General features: G+C 41.1%; 1 protein-coding gene across 3 annotated transcripts in view; it reads right to left on the bottom strand.

Annotated features, from left to right (window-relative positions):
- The window catches only part of PDE5A (phosphodiesterase 5A), a 140,686-nt gene that overhangs the window by 48,251 nt on the left and 68,824 nt on the right, over positions 1 to 23,611 (bottom strand). For all 3 annotated transcript variants that reach the window (XM_075286121.1, XM_075286129.1, XM_075286114.1), the window contains exons 4-6: positions 17,708 to 17,779; positions 11,364 to 11,453; positions 2,868 to 3,005 (exon numbers count right to left, since the gene is read on the bottom strand). In XM_075286121.1, the coding sequence (XP_075142222.1) occupies positions 2,868 to 3,005; positions 11,364 to 11,453; positions 17,708 to 17,779 (300 nt within the window). The remainder of the gene's footprint in view (positions 1 to 2,867; positions 3,006 to 11,363; positions 11,454 to 17,707; positions 17,780 to 23,611) is intronic.

Genomic DNA, 23,611 nt, shown 5'->3' with positions numbered 1-23,611 from the left:
GTTGTTGTTTTTTTTTTTATTATTGTTAGTTTCTGTATTCCTTATATACCTTTTGTGTACAACTGTCTACACAGCTTCTACTTATGATGTCTAAATCAGACTATTGTCATTAGAATCTCTCAGTGGTGCAGCCTGAGGCTATGGCCTAATGTACACAAGGCCATGTGATTGCCGTTTTTTTCTTTTTTATTGGATGTCACAAAGCTGTTTTCAGATCAATGTAAGTCAATGGGTATATTCACACGTCTGTTAAAAAGTAGGACATCCTATTTTTGGGTGTCTTCACAGGCGGACAGACACAATACAAGCTTATGGGTCCTTTTTTAACATTCATCAAAAGGAATGACAGCTGTTAAAACAGATCAGGGGATGAGTCAAATAAAAAGACCATCAGTTTTTTAGGCTGAGGCCCCACATAGCGTAAACGCAGCTTTTTTTGTTCCAGATTTGTCTGTTTTTTTGAGCCAAAGCAAAGAGTGGATTGAGCAGAAGGTAGAAATATAAGAACTTCCTATATATTTCCCATTCCTTTTCTAGCCACTCTTGGCTTTGGCTCAAAAAACTTTAAGGGCCCCTTCACACGGCGTAAGCGCGCCACTCATTTAGACATGTATACACGTGTCCGAGCGCGGCGCTTCAAAACAGAGCCCATTGATTTCAAAAGGAAGCGCGTGTATATGCTGAATATGGGCTCTGTTTTGAAGCGCCGTGCTCGGACACATGTATACGTGTCTAAATGAGCGGCGCACTTACGCTATTTGAAGGGGCCCTAACAAAATCTGCAACAAAAAAAAAATTGTGTTTCTGCAAAGTGGGGACTCAGCCTTAACTCGGGGCCCCATGTGGTGTAAACGCCGTGTTTTGGTTGTATTTTTTTTCCGCGGACTGCTACATGGAGCCTCTTTCTTAAGCAGATATTTTAAAATGGATGACAAATGGACATTAAAAAAAAGGACAGACAGAGGTTAAATATAACAGTGGTATAAAATATGTTACACATTTTGTCCAATGTTTGCACACATAAGGCTAAAGATAGAAAATTAAAGCATTCTCAGCGAATCGTGCAAATTGTTTAATGCCTTATACACGATAGTGAAATACGGCCATCATATGGCACTTTTGAAATCCATGAATGTCTATGTGTGTGTTCTTATGTTCTCAGGTTTTAATGGACAGTGAGAATCGTCTATCAAAAAAACGGACATGACCTATACTTGTTCATTTTGATGGTTTACAAAAATGACATGCAAATGTACCCAAGGGTTTAAATGCCATATGATGGCAGTTCAAAAAAAAAAAAAAAAAAAAGGAAGTCACATGGCCAAGTTTCACTGTGAATAAGGCCAGAAACAGTCCGATATTTCAGTTATTCAAGGATGCTTGGTATGTGAAACATGGAGCAGTCGTGTGAATAAGGCCTAAGGTTAACTTGTTCTTTTAGATTTCAACTTAAAGAGTACTTCTAAATCTAAAGCTGTTAAAAATTCTTATTTGTGGGGGCACATGCATTGGCACTGTGCATAAGCTAGAATGACAAGTCACAAGACTCTAAAGAGAGCTAAAGTATCCAGCAATCTAAAGAGATTCAGTGAGCACTAGTACTTAATAGCTCAGAGCCATGAGCACAGTGCCATAATTTGTTTGCAGAATGGCCGCTTGATTTTGACAGAAAGCTGACTTTTTTATTCCTATACCAATGAGGTAAGAATGTATCAGGAGCGTGTTCTGAGGTGGATGAGTATTGCGGCAATATCTTCCTCTTGCTTGAGCGGAGGTGGGGGAAGCTCCGATTATGTTCTGGAGGGAGAGGAGGGGGGGGGGGTTATTGAGTGCAGGAAGATGCACTCTTGTCTCATTTGCATAGGAATAAACTATGAATAGCGTTTTTTGTCAAAATGAATCATCCATTCTGCAAACAAATTATAACATTGTTCTCAAAGCTCTGAGCACTATAAGGTACTAGGGCTGGTTTCTTAATTTTGTTGGTGCTGGTGACAGAATGTGTGAATTTACTCATAGACAGATAGCAAGATCCGCCCAGCGATGGCGCTCAGTGGTGAGGAACTCTCTCCCCACACCCCCTTCAGTACTAGTCTTTGGGCGTTCTTCACAGCTCAGCGTCACAGCTCATCAGAGCTACATACAGGAGGGGCGTTCCCAGCTAGACTGTCAGGAACGCCTTTCTGACTGTGAAGATCAATCGGTAACAGCACCAATAACTCCTCTCCCAGGGCACATAACAGGAAAGCCGACAGTGCGCAGACTGTTAGTTTTATAGTGGTATATAAACCCGCATGTGGCCGATGACGCGAAAGGCCCTCTTTAATGCTGATAATTTGCTATTATTATTCACTAGTCAGAAGAAACTCTGATAGAGGAAAGGCTAAACTAAAGTTTTTATAATGCAAACATATTAAATGACTACATGTGCATGGGTTTTGTCCTGCTCACCTTATCAGACACTGTCCGCTACTGGTGCTCCATTTATTTTGCCATCCATTGGATGGGGGAACCTCATATGGAAACAGAATTCTCTAAATTAAGCTCAGCTGATGTTTTGTAATACCTCCCTGATTAAGGGTATTTTATGATGAATTACATAAGGTTCCAGTATAAAGGTTCTTTGCTATTTTGCTAAGCAAAGCAGAAATGCTGCCAGCAAGTTAACATGTTTATGCAAGCATCTTCACACATAGGATCCATCTATACTGGGGACCAGCCAAATAGCATCTCTAATGGTCTACTAAGGTAATTGTAAAAAGAGCATCAATGCAGGAATACTACTAAGGAATGACGCTATAGCTTATAGAATACAATAAAATATTAGTGTAACATTTACTGTTATTCATTCCATACTGTTTACTCACGGGACAGTCCTCATCCACAATGAAGATAGTACATCTCTGAGCTTGCATGAAGGATAGAATAGTTGCCGCAATCTTCTTTAAGATAACCTCCAATGACTGCTGCTCTTCAAAAATCAATGTTGCAAGATCAAGGAGAACCTAAAGTTTCAATACAAAGAGCAACATATCAAAACACTAACTAGTATAAACCAAAGCATGACTGGATTTAAGCATGACTTGTTTTTTTAAGCTAGCACATCTTTCCCCCATTTTTGAATATTTTTACGCCATTCACCTTGACTTCTAACTCTTCCTTTATCTGATCATGTAAGCAAAGTCACCATAACCACCTGATACAGAAACAGGACAGCGACAGCATCTATAACATAAAGCCAACACAGTTCTCCAAAAAAATAAATCAGAAGAAGCTCTGATCTCTGTATTGACCTAAGATGCAACCATATGTGCCAAACTGCACCAAAATTGTGGCGCAAGCTAAGTCTACCAATAGTCGGGGGCACAGTCAGTTATGATGCAGTGGGCTCCCAAACAGCACAATTGCTACAGTATTGCATTAACATAAGGCTATCAGATCATTACTGCAGCGATCAAGATGTTCAAGGAACTCCCTGTATCATAACTGACTATGATTATTATTTTTATTTATTTATACAGCACCATTATTTCCATAGCGCTTTACATTTGAGGGTTTACATATGGTACACAAAATATACAGTACAAAAACTATAATACTAACAATGACCAACTGGAACAGTGGGATAGAGGGCCCTGCCTGCAAGGACTTACAATCTATGAGGGAAGAGGGATAGAGACAGAAGGTGAGAGGAGAGACTGTTCAGATGGTCGTGTGGTGGCAGTAGTGTTATTGGAGGTCTTCATGGCCTTCTTGAAGCCTGTGATTGTGGGGGTCAGTCTTATGTGTCTTGGTAAGGAGTTCCAGAGTATGGGACATGCACGGGAAAAATCTTGGAGACGGTTGTGTGAAGAGTGGATAAGAGCAGAGCGGAGTAGGAGGTAAGTGAGTGAGTGAGTGATGCAGTGAGTCCTATGCACACTCCATTATGTGACGAGACCCTAACAGAAAACACTCCTTTTGCCTGAGACTATACCTATTGGGTCAGATTTATCAATCCCTCTACGCCCATTGTATCCTGAGACTGCTTGAGACAGATAAGAAATAAAGACAGAAATACCTGTACTTTAAGGCATTTTTTCTTTAATGAAGTATATTGTAAAATTTGTTCTTCCTGTAACTATTGATGTATAAAAATAAATATAAGGTTACTTTGATGTAACAAAAAAAGGTGTAAAAGATTTTTTTTTTGCCTACCAAATGAGGAACCACCACATCTAAAGTTAGACAAGAGAATCTAAAAATGAACCAGATTTATCATTCTGTATTGGCCACTATTATAAATTTCACACATTTTTATATTATCCGTCTAAGCTGACTCTGTCTACAATTTAGAAGTGGTAAGTAAATCTGAGCCAATGTATTTTATCTTATGTTATGTTGTTTACTTTAGAAAACCAAATCTTTTCATATATTCTCTTAGGGAATGGGAGTTTTGCCATCTTAGATATTTACACATAACTGCATGGTATAGTCTGGCTATATAGAATTGGGTCTGCTGAGTTTCCAACTAGTTTCCACCCTAAAAAGGTGAAAAAATGCAGAGAGAGACATCCTGCTTGCAAAACTTTTTTTCTCCTCATTTTTTAAGAAATTTGAGGACAGAAACCCTGAAAGGAAATCAAGCACTAGTGTGAACCTAGCCTTATTGTCAAAATGCACCAAGTAGCGACTGTGTATACTGGACAGTGTTACATGAGATATATAAAAACAATGAATAGCTCACTTTTTTCGAGCATTATGTACTGTATAATTCCATGCAAGTAGCGACTGTACTCCCCAGCTTACATATGAGATCTTGGGGAGAGGAATATAGTAGCTGCAGCCTTCTGGCCTGAAAATGAACTTCCATCTTTTCTTATCATATCATTTCAATTAGGATCCATAGTTCACAATCCAAATGAGACAGATAAATGAAGAATCTGCATACCCTATATGCAAAACTCCATTTTATGAAAATTTACAATAAGCCTTGTGCAAATGATAAGCTATTCAGAAATTCTGATGTACAAAGCTAGTCTAATTCATACAATAAACATTCTATGATAGAAGTGAAATGAAGTTATGGGGCATATTTATAAGCACTGATACAATTGGTAACAAGTAACAAAAATATATTCATTTGGGTGTAATCTGTTCAATAAATGTGAAAATATTGAACGACTAATGAAATAGTAACTACTTACTAAACACTGAAGCATATTTTTAGAAAATTATCATGGTCTGACAATTTTATTTTGTTAGCTGTGCACCAAATTTATAAAAAGTTGCTCAATGTTTTGTCATGGCACAAGTCTGTGCATACTCTTACACCATCAGCACTCATCGGACAGGATCTTAAAAGATGCCCCTTTATCCCCTTTTTGTTCCATAATTGTGGATCCATTTGCCAAGGTACTTAAAGCCCTGTGCTATACAGTTACATGGCTGCATGGCCTCAGGAGTGAGGCCTTGCATGATGACATTGGTTTCAGCTCTTTATCCCAATGGTCAATCCTGACAACAGACCCTAATGAGTTTACAAAAGAAGAGGAGGGTCCCTTCTGTCCTTCATCTGATATCCCTGCACTACAACGTCAGAATACCAATGGCTGTCATGGCTACCGGGAGCCTAACAGGTTTTAGGTTTTAACAGCAATCAAAACACTGGATTGCATTTTGATATCACTTATTGAGACTTACAACATAATTTACAGAAAGTGAAATAAAACTTCGTGTTTGCATGCATTTCAATCACATATTCCAAAGACATACTGATAGGGAAAAAATGTACATTGTGAGCTATATGTGGGGCTCACAATCTACATTTAAAAAAAAAAAAAAAAGTGAAATAAAAATTTAAAATAAAAAAAACTTGAAAAACTTGAAATAAAAAAAAAAATAGCAAAAAATATTTTTTTTCATCCCCCAAAAATAAATAGACAATAACTAATAAGTCCATTGCACCCCAAAATGTTAACACAGAAGGCAGAAACCTGTCATGACGAATCCGGCCATGAGCGCCGGTGAGCGTTTTATGTTCTCCGCGGAGAAACGTTTTTTTTTTTAAACCGGACACAGAGTACTGCATATCCGACTCTGTGTCCAGTTAAAAAAAAACGGTTTCACCGCGGAGAGCATAAAACACTCACCGGCGCTCACGGCCGGACACTTTTCAAACCCATTCAAATGAATGGGTTTGAAAGATGCCTGCAAGTTTCCATCTCCTGCCCCTGTTTTGTGCAGGAAACGGAAACCTGCAGAAAGGAGACCGGGCACAGATGTGAACGAGCCCTAAGAAAGCAGTGACACAAAAACAATTAATTAATTTATTTAAAACTGCGGTTTTTATTTTGCAATAAAAAGGTGCATAACAGATTGTCTCTGAAGGGATTTGCAAGGGGAACAGCAAAGTTGTGCTGAAAAAAAATTCATCCATATGTAGCTTGGTTTTAAGACATATCAGACAATACATGTAGGAAATGCCAATACGGCTAGCATCAGCATTCACAACATCTCATCGGCTCATAAGTTCACTGCACTCCCACGACTTTGAATGTTTCAATTGTTAGTTATGTCTCCTAATACAAATGTATTGGCTGTAAAATCTGTAACTGACTGCCACTTTCTGAAGTATATTTAGCCAAAAGTGTACAACAGTTATCTTAGTATTTTGCAAAGTTACTGCTAACTTACAGATTCAATTTTCCAGAAACTTTATATTGGACTATGCTATGTGACACTGACTGAAGGTATAATAATATGCACATACCTATGTAGATAACACTAATTTATAAAGTCACCACTCACAGGGTTGTTTCACCACAGACATCTCCTGTAATATTAAAGGGATTTTCAGGCTAAAAATATTGATGCCCTATCTTAAGGGTAGGTCATCAACATCAAATGAGTGGGAGTCCGACACCCAGCTTGCTAAGCTTGATAAGCTGTTCTTAGCATTGATACACAGGTATGGTAGAGGACACAGACAGCTCTGTTCTCTGTGCAGTGGCCAGATTAGGTATTGCGGATCAGCTCTTATTCATTTGAATGGGAGTTAAGCCTAAGTGACTAATTTCTGCCACCACAGAAGAGAACAGAGCTGTCTGCTTGCTGCTGCATTCTCAGTATATCAGCTTCTAAGGAAAGCTTATCAATGAAAATGTCAGGTATCAGACCTCACAGATCAGATATTAGTGAGGCATCCTTAGGACAGGCCAATATTTTCAGACTAGAAAGCTCTTAAAAATACATGAATTGCTTGCCCTACAGTAGGTTACAATCCCTGGCTATGCAGCTGAAAGGTGGACATGCATGCTCAGATATCATTGCCCAATGGTCAGTTTGCATGACACCATACTTTCTGTAATGAGTAACGCTAGGTTCACAACTGTATCAGGGTTTCCGTTCGGGGGGTTAACTTGGGGACCTCCCAAATGGAAACATAATCCGCTTAAAAAAGGGGGTTAACCGCGGACCCCATAGACTATAATGGAGTCATCTGGGTTTCCATCTGAAAAGGTCAAAAAATGCAGAGAAAAGTGCTTTTCTCTACACATTTTTTAAGCGGATTCAGGGACAGAGTTCAATTGCTGTGTGAACCCAGCCTAAGTCATGTAATACCATGGGCACCTCCTCAGAATCTTTCCAGCAGAAATTAAAGAGAATGCCTGATTGACAGCAGCATGTCTGTCAGTGAAGGTGTCCCACACAGTGCTACACTGTCTACCAATAAGTACATTGTATTTGGACACCTGTGGTAGAATAGAATAACAACATTTCTTCATATTCAATAGTTGGTAGAACCCAGCAGATGCTTCCTTACGGATGGTATTGATCGGCACAATACTCCCGGATGCCTGTTGACACTCCTGGTGTATGTGAGCAGTTTCTCTGGCCAGCACCCATCAGTCTCTATCTCACAGTTTCGGGGGTCTGCCGACTCGGGGCACATTCCGACAATCACTGTTCACCTTCTACTTCGTAATCACATAGGCCACTGTCGATTTTGGTTAATTCAGTTTGCTTGCTACCAGTATGTCCCTTAAGGATCAACCATTTCTGTGGTACCCGACAATTACCTCTTTCTCGAAATTGGACAACTCTGTACTTTGTGGTATCTTGCATGCAACTAATGCCAATGCTGTTTTCTACATGATAATTAATGGCGGAAGGCGTGACACTGCAGATATCTTCATTTGCATGGGTGTCCAAATACTTATTGGTAGACAGTGTAAAATGGTGCACATTCCCTCCCTCCTCAGGATGAACTGACAAAACGAAAAGAATTAAAGAGGGCAGAGGTAGTCACATGCTCTTTCGCCTCCCCAGAGGAAAGATGGTAAAGCAAATTCCAAATGCAGAGGGTTGGCCTCACTGAAGGACTCTCCCCTTAAGATTTTACAATGGTGGGTAATTTCAAATATGAAGTAACTTACCGTATATACTCGAGTATAAGCCGAATTTTTCAGCCCAGATTTTGTGCTGAAAAAGCCCCCCTCGGCTTATACTCGAGTCAGCAAAAAAAAAAAAAAAATTAATTAATTAATTTATTTATTTTTTTTAGGAGGGGGGGGGGGGGTCTATGACCAGCCACAATATTAATGTATAGAATCTCCCAGAAAATAGTGCAAAAGAAAAAAAAAAGGTTTAAAAAAAAATAAAAAAATTAAAGTTCTAAATCACTCCTTTGCCTAGAATACATACAAAAGTAGAAATTCACTGTGTAACACATACACATTAGGTATCCCTGTGTCTGAGAGTGCCCGGTCTACTGAATATAGGGGCTCTGCAGTGTTCCTGTTCCATCAGGAAGGGGTTAATAGGAGCACTGCAGATACCCTATATTCAGCCAGACTGAATTCCAAGTGGGGGGAAGAAAAAACCCAGTCCTCAAGCTCAGGGAAGGGGCAGAGAGACAACCAAAACACCCCCTCCCCTTTCCCAGCACCCAGCATCTACTGTACCCAAAAACTCCGACCATTTTAATTTTTGAAATTTTCCAGTAACTGCTGCATTTCCCCCCTAGGCTTATACTCGAGTCAATAAGTTTTCCAATTTTTTTGTGGTAAAATTAGGGGGGTCGGCTTATATTCGGGTTGGCTTATACTCGAGTATATACGGTAATTTGCCCAGTCTGATTTCTTCTCTACTTTAGTTAAAGAGGAAGGGAATTTCACTGGAATTCCTGGTATCCAAGTGCTAACTGAGTTAGATATAGACTCTGCTTTAATATTTATCAATGGGATAAGAATCCAGAAGGATGTCACAGCCTGGACCCTGAAAAACTTGTGCTTACTAAGGATGAGTGTACATGTCCCAATAAGTAAAAGTGTTGTTGTCCCTTTAATTATGCCTGTCAAATACAGCTAGCTGACTCTTTTCACTGATAAGCCAGGCTCACTTTGGCAAGATGTCAGCTCTAAAAATCAGTTTAAAGGGATCCTATCTTTTAAACACAATTTTTTTCTCCCTAACATGTCAGAATAGCCTTAAGAAAGGCTATTCGTCTCCTACCTTTCCATTTCTTCTCTGCGTCTCCGTTCACCTGCAATCCCAGTTTTTCTCGGTATGCAAATGAGCTCTCTCGCAGCACTGGGGACGGGCCCCAGTGGTCAAACAGCAATGGGGGGGAGTCCCCATTGCTGCCAGAGAGCTCTCCAGCGCCACCTCCATCTTCTTCTGCAACGAGGTCTTCACCGCATCTTCTTCCGGCGGCGTATTCTTACTTCTAGGCCTCAGGCCTAGGGCAAGCCGACTGCGAATGCCCACGGCCACAAGAAAAATGGCAGCTTCCACAATATTGTAAGCGACCATTTCCTCGTGGCCGGCGGGCACGCGCAGTCGGCTTGCCCGAGACCTAGAAGTAAGAAGATGCCGCCAGAAGAAGATGCGGTTAAGACCTTGTCACAGAAGAAGATGGAGGCGGCGCTGGAGAGCTCTCTGGCAGCATTGGGGACCCCCGTTGCTGTTTGAGCGCTGGGGCCTGCCCCCCAGTGCTGCGAGAGAGCTCATTTGTATACCGAGAAAGACCAGGATTGCAGGCAAACAGAGGCACGGAGAAGAAAAGGAAAGGTAGGAGATGAATAGCCTTTCTTAAAGCTATTACGACATGTTAGGGAGAAAAAATTGTGTTTAAAAGATAGGATCCCTTTAACCCATAGTTTATTAGGGTGGTCAAAGTAAGTTCAGGATCAGCAAAGTCCTTTGCTGAAATAGTCCAAGAAGACCTATCACTCAGATGGTGAACTGGCAAACCTGAAATCCTCAAGAACACCCCTAAAAAGCTTCTCCAAAGAGTCCATTCCTGTGAGAAGTTTTCTGAACAAAGGCTCAGTCAGATGAGAACTAGAGTCATATTTCCTTCCTGTTTATATAGAACAACATGTGGTCCTAAATGTAATGACCACAGCCTCACTTTCTCAGAAAAATGTACTTTTCAGTGGAGATTCCCTCAGTATGTAATGAGGCAAGCATTTTTATATGGTCTGAGAGACCTGGCTTAGGAAAAGATCTCCACTAAGAAAGAAAACAAGCGACAGATAAAAATGTATTTCCAGTATTAAAAAAAAGTTTAATGGCTTAATAAGGCCATTGCTATAGATTCTACTGGTCTCCATATTTTGCTGAATTCCAACTAGATGCCCCATAAAATATAGTTTACATTAATCTTTCTTTCTTTGGCTTTGGGTAAGAGGACAGCCATCTACTACTGTAGCAACAGAAACCTTCCATACACCCCATCCTATGAAAGCCTTTATATTCAGTGATAGTAGTCTTTATTACAGCACAAAGTCAGAAGACAGCGGCCCAATCAAGTGTAAGAAATACTTGATTTTGTTGAGGTAGACCCAAGAAGAAGAAGGTCATACTATCTGTTTGCTTACTTAGGTTTAAGTTTTGCAGGAGTTGCTAAAAGGGTAATCCAGAATTATAAAATATAACTGCTTTCTTTCAGAATGACACCATTTGTGACTGAGCTGTGGAATGATTGTGTTAAAGTAAAAAGTAGTGGCAAGTCAATACATCTAAAAAAGCCGTAGAAAACGGCATTAGTTGCCCTTGCTTTATTTGTGTACTTTAGACGATGAATGTGATCAAGCAGGTATAATTTTTAGATGATGTCACTCAGCTGCACTGTGACATACAATATACAGTTTGTTTAGTACAAATTGAAATATCAGTGATATTGTTACAGCATCTAGTGTGTAGTTAACAAAACAACACATGGAAGTCATATGGACACTGATAGGTTGAAATAAATTTATCCTCTTTATACTGAAAGTTGATATAGACTCATGCACGTGGAGGATATAAGAAAATGTAAGGCCATGAAAGTGTGTCTATGAAGAGGTATTGGCAAATAATTCTAAGTAAAGTGTTACCTGGTTCCGCCTGTTCTCAAGCAGCGATGTCTCATACAACTGTGCATTGTGTAAAACAATCCCACAAAATGCCAAGTAAGCGGCAAAGTCCTGAAACAAACAAAAAAAAAAAAATCAAAGGAAAGATTTATGACCTATTAAACATATGTTAATTTTGCACTCGATTACCTGACTGGTAATGACTACAACATATTTTCACTTACATGACTGGCCTCAATCTTATTTGTATTTTCATAGTAGACATATGTAGCATCCAATGCGTTGACAACAATGTTCCCTGCAAAACTGTGTAGACATTTGCAATTTATTTGAAGCCACATCAATCTGTTGTTAAAACCAAATATTGGCGCTGGTTTCTAGTCTCAATATGGTCAGGTTTCCACTGCTTTATTTGGCATAAAAAAGGCAACCCAACAGAAACCTAGTGCACCCAAATACAAGTGAAAATATTTGTTAGGATCTGTTCCAAGGCAGATTCGACAAATCGTTTAAAGGGATTCTACCATTAAAACACATTTTTTTGTCGTTGACACATAGGAATAGCCTTAAGAAAGGCTATTCTTCTCCTACCTTTAGATGTCTTCTCCGTGCCACAGTTCCGTAAAAATCACGGTTTTCATCAGTATGCAAATGAGTTCTCTCGCAGCACAGAACCGACTGCGCTTACACAGTAAGAAAGCGGCCATTTTCTTGTGGCCTGTGGGCATGTGCAGTAGGCTCTGCCCGAGGCCTACAAATTTTACCACCTGTGCCAGAAGACGACGCGTGAAGAGGACGTTCCTGAAGAAGATGGAAGTGTCGCTGGAGAGTTCTCTTGCAGCATTGGGGACACCCCCAGTGCTGTTTGAGCGCTGGAGCCCGCTTCCAGTGCTGCAAGAGAACTCATTTGCATACCGACAAAAAACGGGATTTCTACCGAACGGCGGCATGTGTTTTAATGGTAGAATCCCTTTAAACTTCGATTGAAATTGGGAACCACGGCAGTGTTGTGAATAGAGCCTTAGGAAATATGACTCCTGCATCTACAGTACAGACCAAAAGTTTGGACACACCTTCTCATTTAAAGAGTTTTCAGTATTTTCATGGCTATGGAAATTGTAGATTCACACTGAAGGCATCAAAACTATGAATTATCACATGTGGAATTATATACTTAACAAAAAAGTGTTGATTTGCTTCAAGAGGTAGTCACCGGAAATGGTTTTCACTTCACAGGTGTGCCCTGTCAGGTTTAATAAGTGGGATTTCTTGCCTTATAAATGGGGTTGGGACCATCAGTTGTGTTGAGCAGAAGTCAGGTGGATACGCAGCTGATAGTCCTACTGAATAGACTGTTAGCATTTGTATTATGGCAAGAAAAAAGCAGCTAAGTAAAGAAAAACGAGTGGCCATCATTACTTTAAGAAATGAAGGTCAGTTAGTACGAAAAATTGGGAAAACTTTGAAAGTGTCCCCAAGTGCAGTTGCAAAAACCATCAAGCGTTACAAAGAAATTGGCTCACATGAGGACCGCCGCAGGAAAGGAAGACCAAGAGTCACCTCTGCTGCGGAGGATAAGTTCATCCGAGTCACCAGCCTCAGAAATCGCAAGTTAACAGCAGCTCAGATTAGAGACCAGGTCAATGCCACACAGAGTTCTAGCAGCAGACACATCTCTACAACAACAGTTAAGAAGAGACTTTGTGCAGCAGGCCTTCATGGTAAAATCGCTGATAGTAAACCACTGCTAAGGACAGGCAACAAGCAGAAGGGACTTGTTTGGGCTAAAGAACACAAGGAATGGACATTAGACCAGTAAAAATCTGTGCTTTGTTCTGATAAGTCCAAATTTGAGATCTTTGGTTCTAACCTCCGTGTCTTTGTGCGACACAGAAAAGGTGAACGGATGGACTCTACATGCCTGGTTCCCACCGTGAAGCATGGGGGAGGAGGTGTGATGGTGTGGGGGTGCTTTGCTGGTGACACTCTTGGGGATTTATTCAAAATCAAAGGCATACGGAACCAGCATGGCTACCACAGGATCTTGCAGCGGCATGCTATTCCGTCTGGTTTGCGTTTAGTTGGACCATCATTTATTTTTCAACAGGACAATGACCCCAAACACACCTCCAGGCTGTGTAAGGACTATTTGACTAAGAAGGAGAGTGATGGGGTGCTACGCCAAATGACCTGGCCTCCACAGTCACCAGACCTGAACCCAATCGAGATGGTTTGGGTTGAGCTGGACCGCAGAGTGAAGGCAAATGGGCCAACAAGTGCTAAGCATCTCTGGGAACTCCTTCAAGACTATTGGAAGACCATTTCAGGTGACTACCTCTTGAAGCTCATCAAGAGAATGCCAAGAGTGTGCAAAGCACTAATCAAAGCAAAAGGTGGCTACTTTGAAGAACCTAGAATACAAGACAGATTTTCAGTTGTTTCACACTTTTTTGTTAAGTATATAATTCCACATGTGTTAATTCATAGTTTTGATGCCTTCAGTGTGTAGCTACAATTTTCATAGTCATGAAAATACAGAAAACTCTTTGAATGAGAAGGTGTGTCCAAACTTTTGGTCTGTACTGTATATGCAATGCATTTGCGAAATGTTTGCACAATAGATTTTCAGTAGCCTGGATTCACTGTAGTTAGCTATGCTACTCGTGGTACCTTTCAGTTTCAGAGGATTGTTTTTTAGCTTAAAAATATTGCAACTGGTATCTGTTACTTTTCTAATTATTTTCCCTTAGGGCTTCAAAAATGTCAGAAAAATGCAGGAATATAACAAAATAATAAAACTTTCCAAAACTTGCTTATGAAAACACAAAGTTATGAAAATTCATGCCATATTTTTACAAGTATTTAAAAATCCTGAAAAACATTATGTGAAGGAGTCATCTACAGGAATTCCACCTCAAATCCCTCTCTACTATACACCACTGTGCATCCTAAAACAATGGAGCAAGTGTAGTCTCATGTTGCAGATTCTGTGAGTGGTATTTTTTTTTTTCTTGGAAACAATGGGAGGTAGATTCCACCTAAAATTTGGAGCTGATTTTAAGGTGCAATCAACTTCTAGATCTGCTCCAAATTCCTCTATGTGAGCTTGCTCTGATAATAGGCCATCAGTTTAAAAGTCCAGGAAATAACTCTTTACGTTAAGGCCCCACCTAGTGAAATGTGGAAAAACTATGGCAGAAATGCATCACAGTTTTTCTTGCGTGTTTTTCATTGTGCTTTCCTCTGCAGACTTTATGCCAGCGCTTCGAAAGGTATAATTGCCATGATTTTCCAAAACGCAGGCTGAAGGTGAAAAAAAAAATACTCAACTGTCCTCCATGCTTTGGTGTTCACTCGATACGTTCCGGTCCTTCTGCTCTGACGGCTTCTCACAGGCTCTTCCTGAGTTCTGCTGAGGTTGCTGATAGGCCTCAGCGGTAATGTGCCTCCTGAGACCAGTCAGTGGCCTCAGCAAGAGACCTGTGATATCACAGGTAGTAACACTGCAAGCCCTTTGCTGAGGCCACCAATTGTCCTCAGGAGTCACATGTGGCTGGGACTTCCTCCACATGACAGTAAAGGACCGAGAAGATTGCAGAAAGGCCACCCTTTGGAATCGGTGACAGAAAACTGAGCTGGAGATTAGCATAATGCAGCAGAGTTTATTGGGATTTTATTTATTTTGCTTACCATCATATTCCACAACTAGGGTTCATAATCTAAATTCAGTATACGAATACTGAATTTAGTATGTCTTGAGAGTATGGGAGGAAATCAGAGTACCTAAAAGAAACACATGCAAACACCAAGAGAAGATAGCCTCAGTTTTCTGCCACCAATTTTCTCCAAATTGAGATGTTGCCCTTGCCTGAATATGAACCTAGGACTAAAGCGCTGCAAGGCTACACTGAGTGCTTACGACTGATATACCATGCTGTCCCATGTGAAAACGGCAGTAAAATCAGGCAAGATGCTTCTTTTTAGAAGCATCTGTCACTACCTCCCACTAGAAACAATGAGAGACATAAGATTTTTGAATACTGTCTCACAATCCTCTGTTAAAATAAGGATAAATACAGTACATTTTATCCAATTTAGGCAATAAAATCCTGCGCCTTTGGCTGTAAAGTGTTAAAATTCAATCATATTTATGGCATCCTTTTCTGTAGCAGTCATAATGAATATGATAGATCTGTTATGTTCAGTTTTGTAACAGGTCTTAAAGGGGTTGTCCCATCACAAGGATCCTATCTATACTGCTTGTTAATGTGAATGTAAGACTTTTCCTAAATACATTGCTTCAGCAAAACTGCTTTGTTTGTCCACTATCTTACTTTATTCATTTTTTTTTACACATCCCTTGACTTATCTGGTCATAAGCCAAGTGATGTATCTGCTGCTCTGAGGGGGGAGGGAAGAGGGGCTAAGTGTACGGGAGCGGGCCTGGAGGGGGGGTATTTTACACTTTGGGGGGGAGGGAAGGGGCCACCAATACAGACCCGGCATCCGCTGGAATAGAGAGGCGGACGCCGGGGAGTGTAGACGCCGGCACAGGTGAAGCCAGCGATGCTGCTATTCTGGAGGGGAAGGGGGGGCGGAGTAGTGGAATAGCAGCATCGGTCCTGCCGCTGCTGGCTTCACCTGTGCCGGCGTCTACACTCCCCGGCATCCGCCTCTCTATTACAGCGGATGCCGGGTCTGTATTACATTGTGAAGGCTGTACGTCCGATGCCTAGTGCATCGGCAGCACACACGCAGGGCCAGCGGGATAGAAGCGACGACTTCTCGCCGCTGGCTTTGCATATGTAACCCCACCCACCTGACGCAACAAAGCCGGAAGACAGAAGAATTTGCTGCAGCGAAGACTAGCGAGTATGCGACGTGGGACAACCCATTTAAAGCTAAGGCCCTACATTGCAGAAATTTGCTTTTTTGTTGCCGATTTTGCTGCAATTTTGAGCCAAACCAAGGAGTGACTACATAAGGCAATGTTTCCAAATCTCTTTAGACACCCCTGGAAAAAAATTTCACCACATAATTTTTAACAAAACACAAAAAACTTGGGTTGGGTATCTCTGACATAAAGAGTGGGAGACATAAAGGAAACTCTTATATATCTCAATGTACTCCTGACTGTGGCTAAACCCTACCCAAAAAATGCAGCAAAGCCTTTAAAAAAAAAAAAAAAAAAAAAGCCAGCAGCTTTTCCGCAACGTGAGACCTTAACCTTAAAGGGTGCATTCACACTTCGGATACGCTGACTGATTCTGAATGTTAAAACACGTTCAGAATCAGCGCCTATAAAGCAGATCCCATTCATTTCAATGGGAGCCGGCATACGAGTGCTCCCCATTGAAATGAATGGGCTGCTTTTTTCTCTACGAGCGCTCCCATTGAAGTGAATGGAAAGTGTTTAGAAGCGGTCGCGTGTGCGGCTCGGAATGAGCCGAGCGCTTACGCCGTGTGAAGGGGCCCTATATAGAGAAAAAAGCAGCCCATTCATTTCAATGGGGAGCGCTCGTATGCCGGCTCCTATTGAAATGAATGGGATCTGCTTTATACGCGCTGATTCTGAACGTGTTTTATCGTTCAGAATCAGTCAGCGTATCCGAAGTGTGAATACACCCTAAGGCTGAGTTCACACGCAGTTTTTTTGGTCAGGATTTTGAGGTGAAGACAGCTCCCATTGAGATCAATGGGAGCTGGTCAGTTCTTTTTTGCGGGAGCTGTTTGTTCCGGCTCCTGGAAAACAGAAGTGACATGCTCATTCTTCAGGCCGAGTCACCTCGCGAATCCGCCTGTACACACTCCCTCCTGCCGACTAGGCCCATTCATTGGGCCTAATCCGGAGCGGAGTGCACGACCGGATGCTGATGCACTGCACTGGCATCAAGTCGCAGCGTCCCTTTTTTGGCCATCGCCTCAGTTTCCGGAACGAAAAACCCCGTGTGAACCCACCCAAAGAGTTTTTACAATCTCAGGATTTTGCCTGCTCTTCTATTTCTTCTCCTGGCTTCAGGTGGGTAGGTTTAGCCTGTGTCATATACATCAGTGTGTTCTGAGACTAAACTGCACACTGTTATCTCGGGATTTACATAGAGACTTAACAGAGGGCACTGATCAAGGCAATGTTCTAGTCAATATCAGGGTTCACTTGCACTTTCCAGAGCTCACAGGCTGCTCTATTAGCCGTCAATCAGTGAAGACAAAAGAACAGAGATGCTTGGGAACAGGGACTTACTTTGGTAGCCCATTAGCTACTTGTAAGGCTATATTCACATTTTGACATTTTGGCATATATTTTGGTAAAGAGAACATGTACATTCAAATACATGCAGAATAAATAATGACATGGCATACATTACCTTCTCGTCTTGCTCGGTAAATGTTGCATTGCTGTCAGATTTCTTGTTGATGGCCTGAGCCACTCCAACCACCTGAATCAGTCATGGAACAAATAAATCATTAGCACTTGAATATACAGCAAAAAAGAAATGACACAAAAATAGCACATAAAAAACATAAAGGAAACATAAAAGCTATATGATTTACATAACAAATGTATGCAAACTACTCTTCACTGGACAATGACACTCCTTCCTTCAAAAAAAGCAAGTAGCAGCTGAGTGGACATCAAAGGCAGGAAAATATGGCACAAATCTGTTTCTAGTGTGTATGGAAGAAAAGGTCAGGAATTCTGACTACTGTATCAATAAACAAGTTCAATGTGAAAGAGCAAAATTCAGCCTGTAAGGCTCATTAATACAATGCAATCTACACTAAGAGATGAATTGCAGACGCATGATGTCACTGCCACCTACAATTACCTTTAATTGATTTTGTTATTAATGCCACATGGTTTTGCTGGTAAACTGCATGGCTGGTAACAAGTAATAATGGAGCTGTGCACTCTGAGGATAAGGACACACGCTCAAACCCAAACCACAAGTGGATCATAAAAGGTGAGAACCTATAAAGAACAAATGCTACTACTCCTCTTTTTTCAATCCAGTCCTAGTTTTGTCTTCTAAAACCATATCAAAAGAATTTATACATCGCTTTGTTACTGAAGAACTGTGTCTGGCTTTTAATTGCAGTAATAAATATCACATGTTACTATGCATTTTACCTGTATGCTAACCACCAGCACAATAGGGTTTTCCAGTTAATGGCCTTATAGCATACAGGTGACATGGTATATTAACATGTGCTAGACATTACTGCAATTAAATACAGCTTGCAGTTTTTTTGGGGGTGGTTTCGGTGCTGAAATTCCACACCAAATTCCTCACCATGGAATGGACCCCTTCAGTAAAAAAAAAGTACCATGCAAACCTAGCCTAAAAATGCTGTGGAAAATCTAACAAGATGGTCTGTATTCCAATAATTAGTCAATAAATACATTGTATATGCTGATCTTAAAGGGGGTGTCCCATCTCAAGCATCCTATCTATACTGCTAGCTTATGTGGATTTAAGACTTTTCCTAAATACATTAAGCAAAGCTGCTTTGCTTGGCCGCTGAGATTATTCACTTCATTGTTTACAATGCGTTTCCATAACCACGGACCTGGGGATGATCTTATCTCTCCGCCCAAGACAAGTGACGTAGCACCCTGCTCTCAGGGGGGAGGGTGGAGCTGAGTGCTCCGTGCTTGTATTTCTGAGCTCTTTATCTCTCCACCCAGGAAAAGGGATGTAGCTCCCTGCTCTCAGGAGGGGAGAGGGAGCTGAGTGCTCGGAGCAGCTTGTATTTCTGAGCTCTTTGTCTCTCCACCCAGGACAAGTGACGTAGATCCCTGCTCTCAGGGATGGGAGGGGGAGCTGAGTGCTTGAAGCTTGTATTTTTTAGCTCTTTATCTCCGGCTCTTCCAGTTATAAGTCAGTTAATTGAATTTTGCTGATAAGGGCTGAGACAGAGAGTCCGTTAAACAAAGACCTAAGAGTGAGTATATTGCAAGCTGACTCTTGGTCCTGTAGCATGTAAGTTTGGAATTCTCATCACCTAACAAATCCAGCTCTGCTATATCAGCTTCAAACCATCCCTCATTACTGACTGCAAACATGTACTGCTATGAAGAGAGACGGCAGAGCTGGCTTTGTCCGTGAGATAGCAAGTGAAACCCCGTCCACCGAGAAAACCAGGAAGTGAACAGAGAACACAGCCTGCATGGTGGTGAACAGGCGAGTTGGGAATACCCCTTTAAATTTTAGTCATAGCGGGACAGATTTAAATGTGTCTGAGCCCAGAGTGTGACATAGCATGCTCCAAATGTTTTTGCACTTCTGGCACAAAATATTGCATTGAGTTTTAAGTATTTTTTTGGTCTCCTTCAGTTATGGGGTATGGTTTAGGGAGAGTTCACACTACCGCTGTAAATCTTCATTGCTGTCTTGTGTCATAGGATGACAGTAACAGACATTAAACTGTCTCAGAGAACGGTCACAGACTGATTCTGTGTCCGTTCCCATTGACACTAATGTAAACAACGAGATGGAAGCTAGCGTTCGTCATGTTTGTTTTCTTTTGTAAGGGAAGATAAAGTTGTGCATGCGTTATTTTCACTTCCACTTACATCATGTACCCATCACTTCTAACCACACACAGAATACATTTTTTGTGTGTAAAAAAAAAATGCACTTTTTACAAAAGGTTTCCACAATTTTGGCCACCAGTGTGAATATATTGGTTATATCTGGTGTTCCCATTCAATGGGAGAGTGGATGTGTCCCATCCAGCAGGGATATTCCTACATTTACAGTAAGGATGAATTCACAAGGGTAATACCTGCTTCATTCACAGGATCAGTGGGAGTCCCAGCAGTTAGACCCCAATAAATCAATTATTTATCCTCTATCCCATAGATAAAAGATATATTTTCTTTGTGGCATAACCCCTTTAATAACCCCTTTTATTATTATTTAGAGCACCGTGGGGCTTAATGAGGGATGAAAAACAAAATAATGCTATGTCTGCTGAAGATTTAGAGGATGCATAGGAAAGACTTGTCTGAACATACAAGAACTTCAGTATTAGATTTTGTAATGTACCAAAGTAAGAAACCATTTTTTCTCACGTACCTAAAGGTGTTAACTAGATAACATCTGCATAAGACGTGTTGCTCTGGAGATAATAAACGTGATCTTTCTCTCATTAGTTCTGAATTATTTGGAGGTGATTTGCTGCTACAGTGTGATAAGAGGGCACATCTCCCATCATATTCACACATTTCATTAGCTTCATTTTTTCAACTATTTTTTCAGCAGTCTTAATTCTTTCCCTCCAGAGAATTGAAAACTCATCTAATAAAAGTAAGAATACAGCTACTTTAGCAAAGTTTGCTGGAAAAAAAGTCAGTTCCACTATTCTCTTTATTGTTTCTTCCCAAGCAAACCAGGATGAATTGTTGTCTGCACTTCTTAGGCTAAGGCTCCACAGGACATCCCGCAGCGATAAAGCGTTGTGGGAAAAAAAGTGGCAACAACGCATCACGGTTTTTCCCGCAGCGCTTTAAACAGAAAGTTTGCAGAATTTTCCTCTGCAGACTTTATATTACAATTAAACCTATGGGGAAACCGCCGGCATTTCCGTAGGTATAATTGACATGCTGCAATTTCCAAAACCGCGCCTGTTTTAGAAATCGCGGAATGTGGCATGGGCAAAGAGTGTTTACTTAGGCTTCACACCTGAGCTGGGTTCTTCATTGTTCGGCTCCGCCAGGGAGAACCCAAACAATGGAGAGCCATAATTGACTATTATAGGGTCTGCTGGGTTTCCGCCATTTTTATACTGAAAACTGTGGAGAGAAAAATACTCCATGCAGGACTTTTCTCTCCACCGATTTTCAGTGGTTTCTGCAGTAAAGACTCTAATGCAAATGTGAACCAAGCTTTATCCTACTAATATTATAAGTGTGAAAGTTTGTGTGTTTGGATGTTTGGATGTTTGTGAGTTTGGATGTTTGTTCCTCAATCACGCTAAAACGCCTGGACGGATTTGCGTGCAATTTTCCACAAACATAGTTTTCCCTTAGGATTGAGTCACAGGCTACTTTTGGTGCCACTAAACAACATGGCTTCCTAGCAGGAGACTCACAAAAGCAGGACTCCTAGCCCCAGCTATAGACTCACACACACTGCCTGGCATTTCCTGCCTCAACCTGCCTGCACACTCCTTACTGTCACCTCAGGAGTAGCCCTCACTCTACTCACTCACATTTACATATAGCTTTCCACTATATAACACATCACATTGTCTGTATCACGACATACACAATACAACACATCACATTGTCTGACACAATACAACACATCACATTGTATCACGACATACACAATACAACACATCACATTGTCTGACACAATACAACACATCACATTGTCTGGCACAATACAACACATCACATTGTCTGTATCACGACATACACAATACAACACATCATATTGTCTGACACAATACAACACATCACATTGTCTGACACAATACAACACATCACATTGTATCACGACATACACAATACAACACATCACATTGTCTGACACAATACAACACATCACATTGTCTGGCACAATACAACACATCACATTGTCTGTATCACGACATACACAATACAACACATCATATTTTCTGACACAATACAACACATCACATTGTCTGACACAATACAACACATCACATTGTCTGACATAATACAACACATCACATTGTCTGTATCACGACATACACAATACAACACATCACATTGTCTGTATCACGACATACACAATACAACACATCACATTGTCTGTATCACTAGATACACAATACAACACATCACATTGTCTGTATCACTAGATACACAATATAACACATCACATTGTCTGTATCACGACATACACAATACAACACATCACATTGTCTGTATCACGACATACACAATACAACACATTACATTGTCTGTATCACGACATACACAATACAACACATCACATTGTCTGTATCACTAGATACACAATATAACACATCACATTTGCTAGCCCACCAAACTTTTTAAAGCACTTTTACAGTTTCACACGTCTGTGTCCGCCCAATTCTCAAATCACCGCAGATGAAGTCGCGGGTAAAAGCTAGTACTATTAGAGATGAGCGAACAGTGTTCTATCGAACTCATGTTCGATCGGATATTAGGCTGTTCGGCATGTTCGAATCGAATCGAACACCGCGTGGTAAAGTGCGCCATTACTCGATTCCCCTCCCACCTTCCCTGGCGCCTTTTTTGCTCCAATAACAGCGCAGGGTAGGTGGGACAGGAACTACGACACCGGTGACGTTGAAAAAAGTAGGCAAAACCCATTGGCTGCCGAATACATGTGACCTCTAATTTAAAAGAACAGCGCCGCCCAGGTTCGCGTCATTCTGAGCTTGCAATTCACCGAGGACGGAGGTTTCCGTCCAGCTAGCTAGGGCTTAGATTCTGGGTAGGCAGGGACAGGCTAGGATAGGAAGGAGAAGACAACCAACAGCTCTTGTAAGAGCTAAATTCCAGGGAGAAGCTTGTCAGTGTAACGTGGCACTGACGGGCTCAATCGCCGCAACCCAGCTTTCCCAGGATCCTGAATGGAATACACTGTCAGTGTATTCCCGTATACCCGATATATACCCCGATATCCGTTCCAACGGTGTGCCCCCCCACCTTCACCCCAGAAATACCCTGCAAGTCCCCTAGCAATAGAATTGGGGCTATATACACCCACAATTTTTACTACTGGTATACAGTGCCATTGTCTGACTGGGAATTCAAAGAATATATTGGGAATACAAATACCCTCATTTCTTGCTACTGCCATATAGTGCCAGTGTCTGACTGGGAATTCAAAGAATATATTGGGGTTACGTGCACCCACAATTTTTACTACTGGTATACAGTGCCATTGTCTGACTGGGAATTCAAAGAATATATTGGGAATACAAATACCCTCATTTCTTGCTACTGCCATATAGTGCCAGTTTCTGACTGGTAATTCAAAGAATATATTGTGGTTACGTGCACCCACAATTTTTACTACTGGTATACAGTGCCATTGTCTGACTGGGAATTCAAAGAATATATTGGGAATACAAATACCCTCATTTCTTGCTACTGCCATATAGTGCCAGTGTCTGACTGGGAATTCAAAGAATATATTGGGGTTACGTGCACCCACAATTTTTACTACTGGTATACAGTGCCATTGTCTGACTGGGAATTCAAAGAATATATTGGGAATACAAATACCCTCATTTCTTGCTAC

Source organism: Leptodactylus fuscus, chromosome 1, assembly GCF_031893055.1.
Source record: "Leptodactylus fuscus isolate aLepFus1 chromosome 1, aLepFus1.hap2, whole genome shotgun sequence".
NCBI classification, from domain to species: Eukaryota; Metazoa; Chordata; class Amphibia; order Anura; family Leptodactylidae; genus Leptodactylus; species Leptodactylus fuscus.
This window is presented reverse-complemented; position numbering and strand designations above follow the sequence as displayed.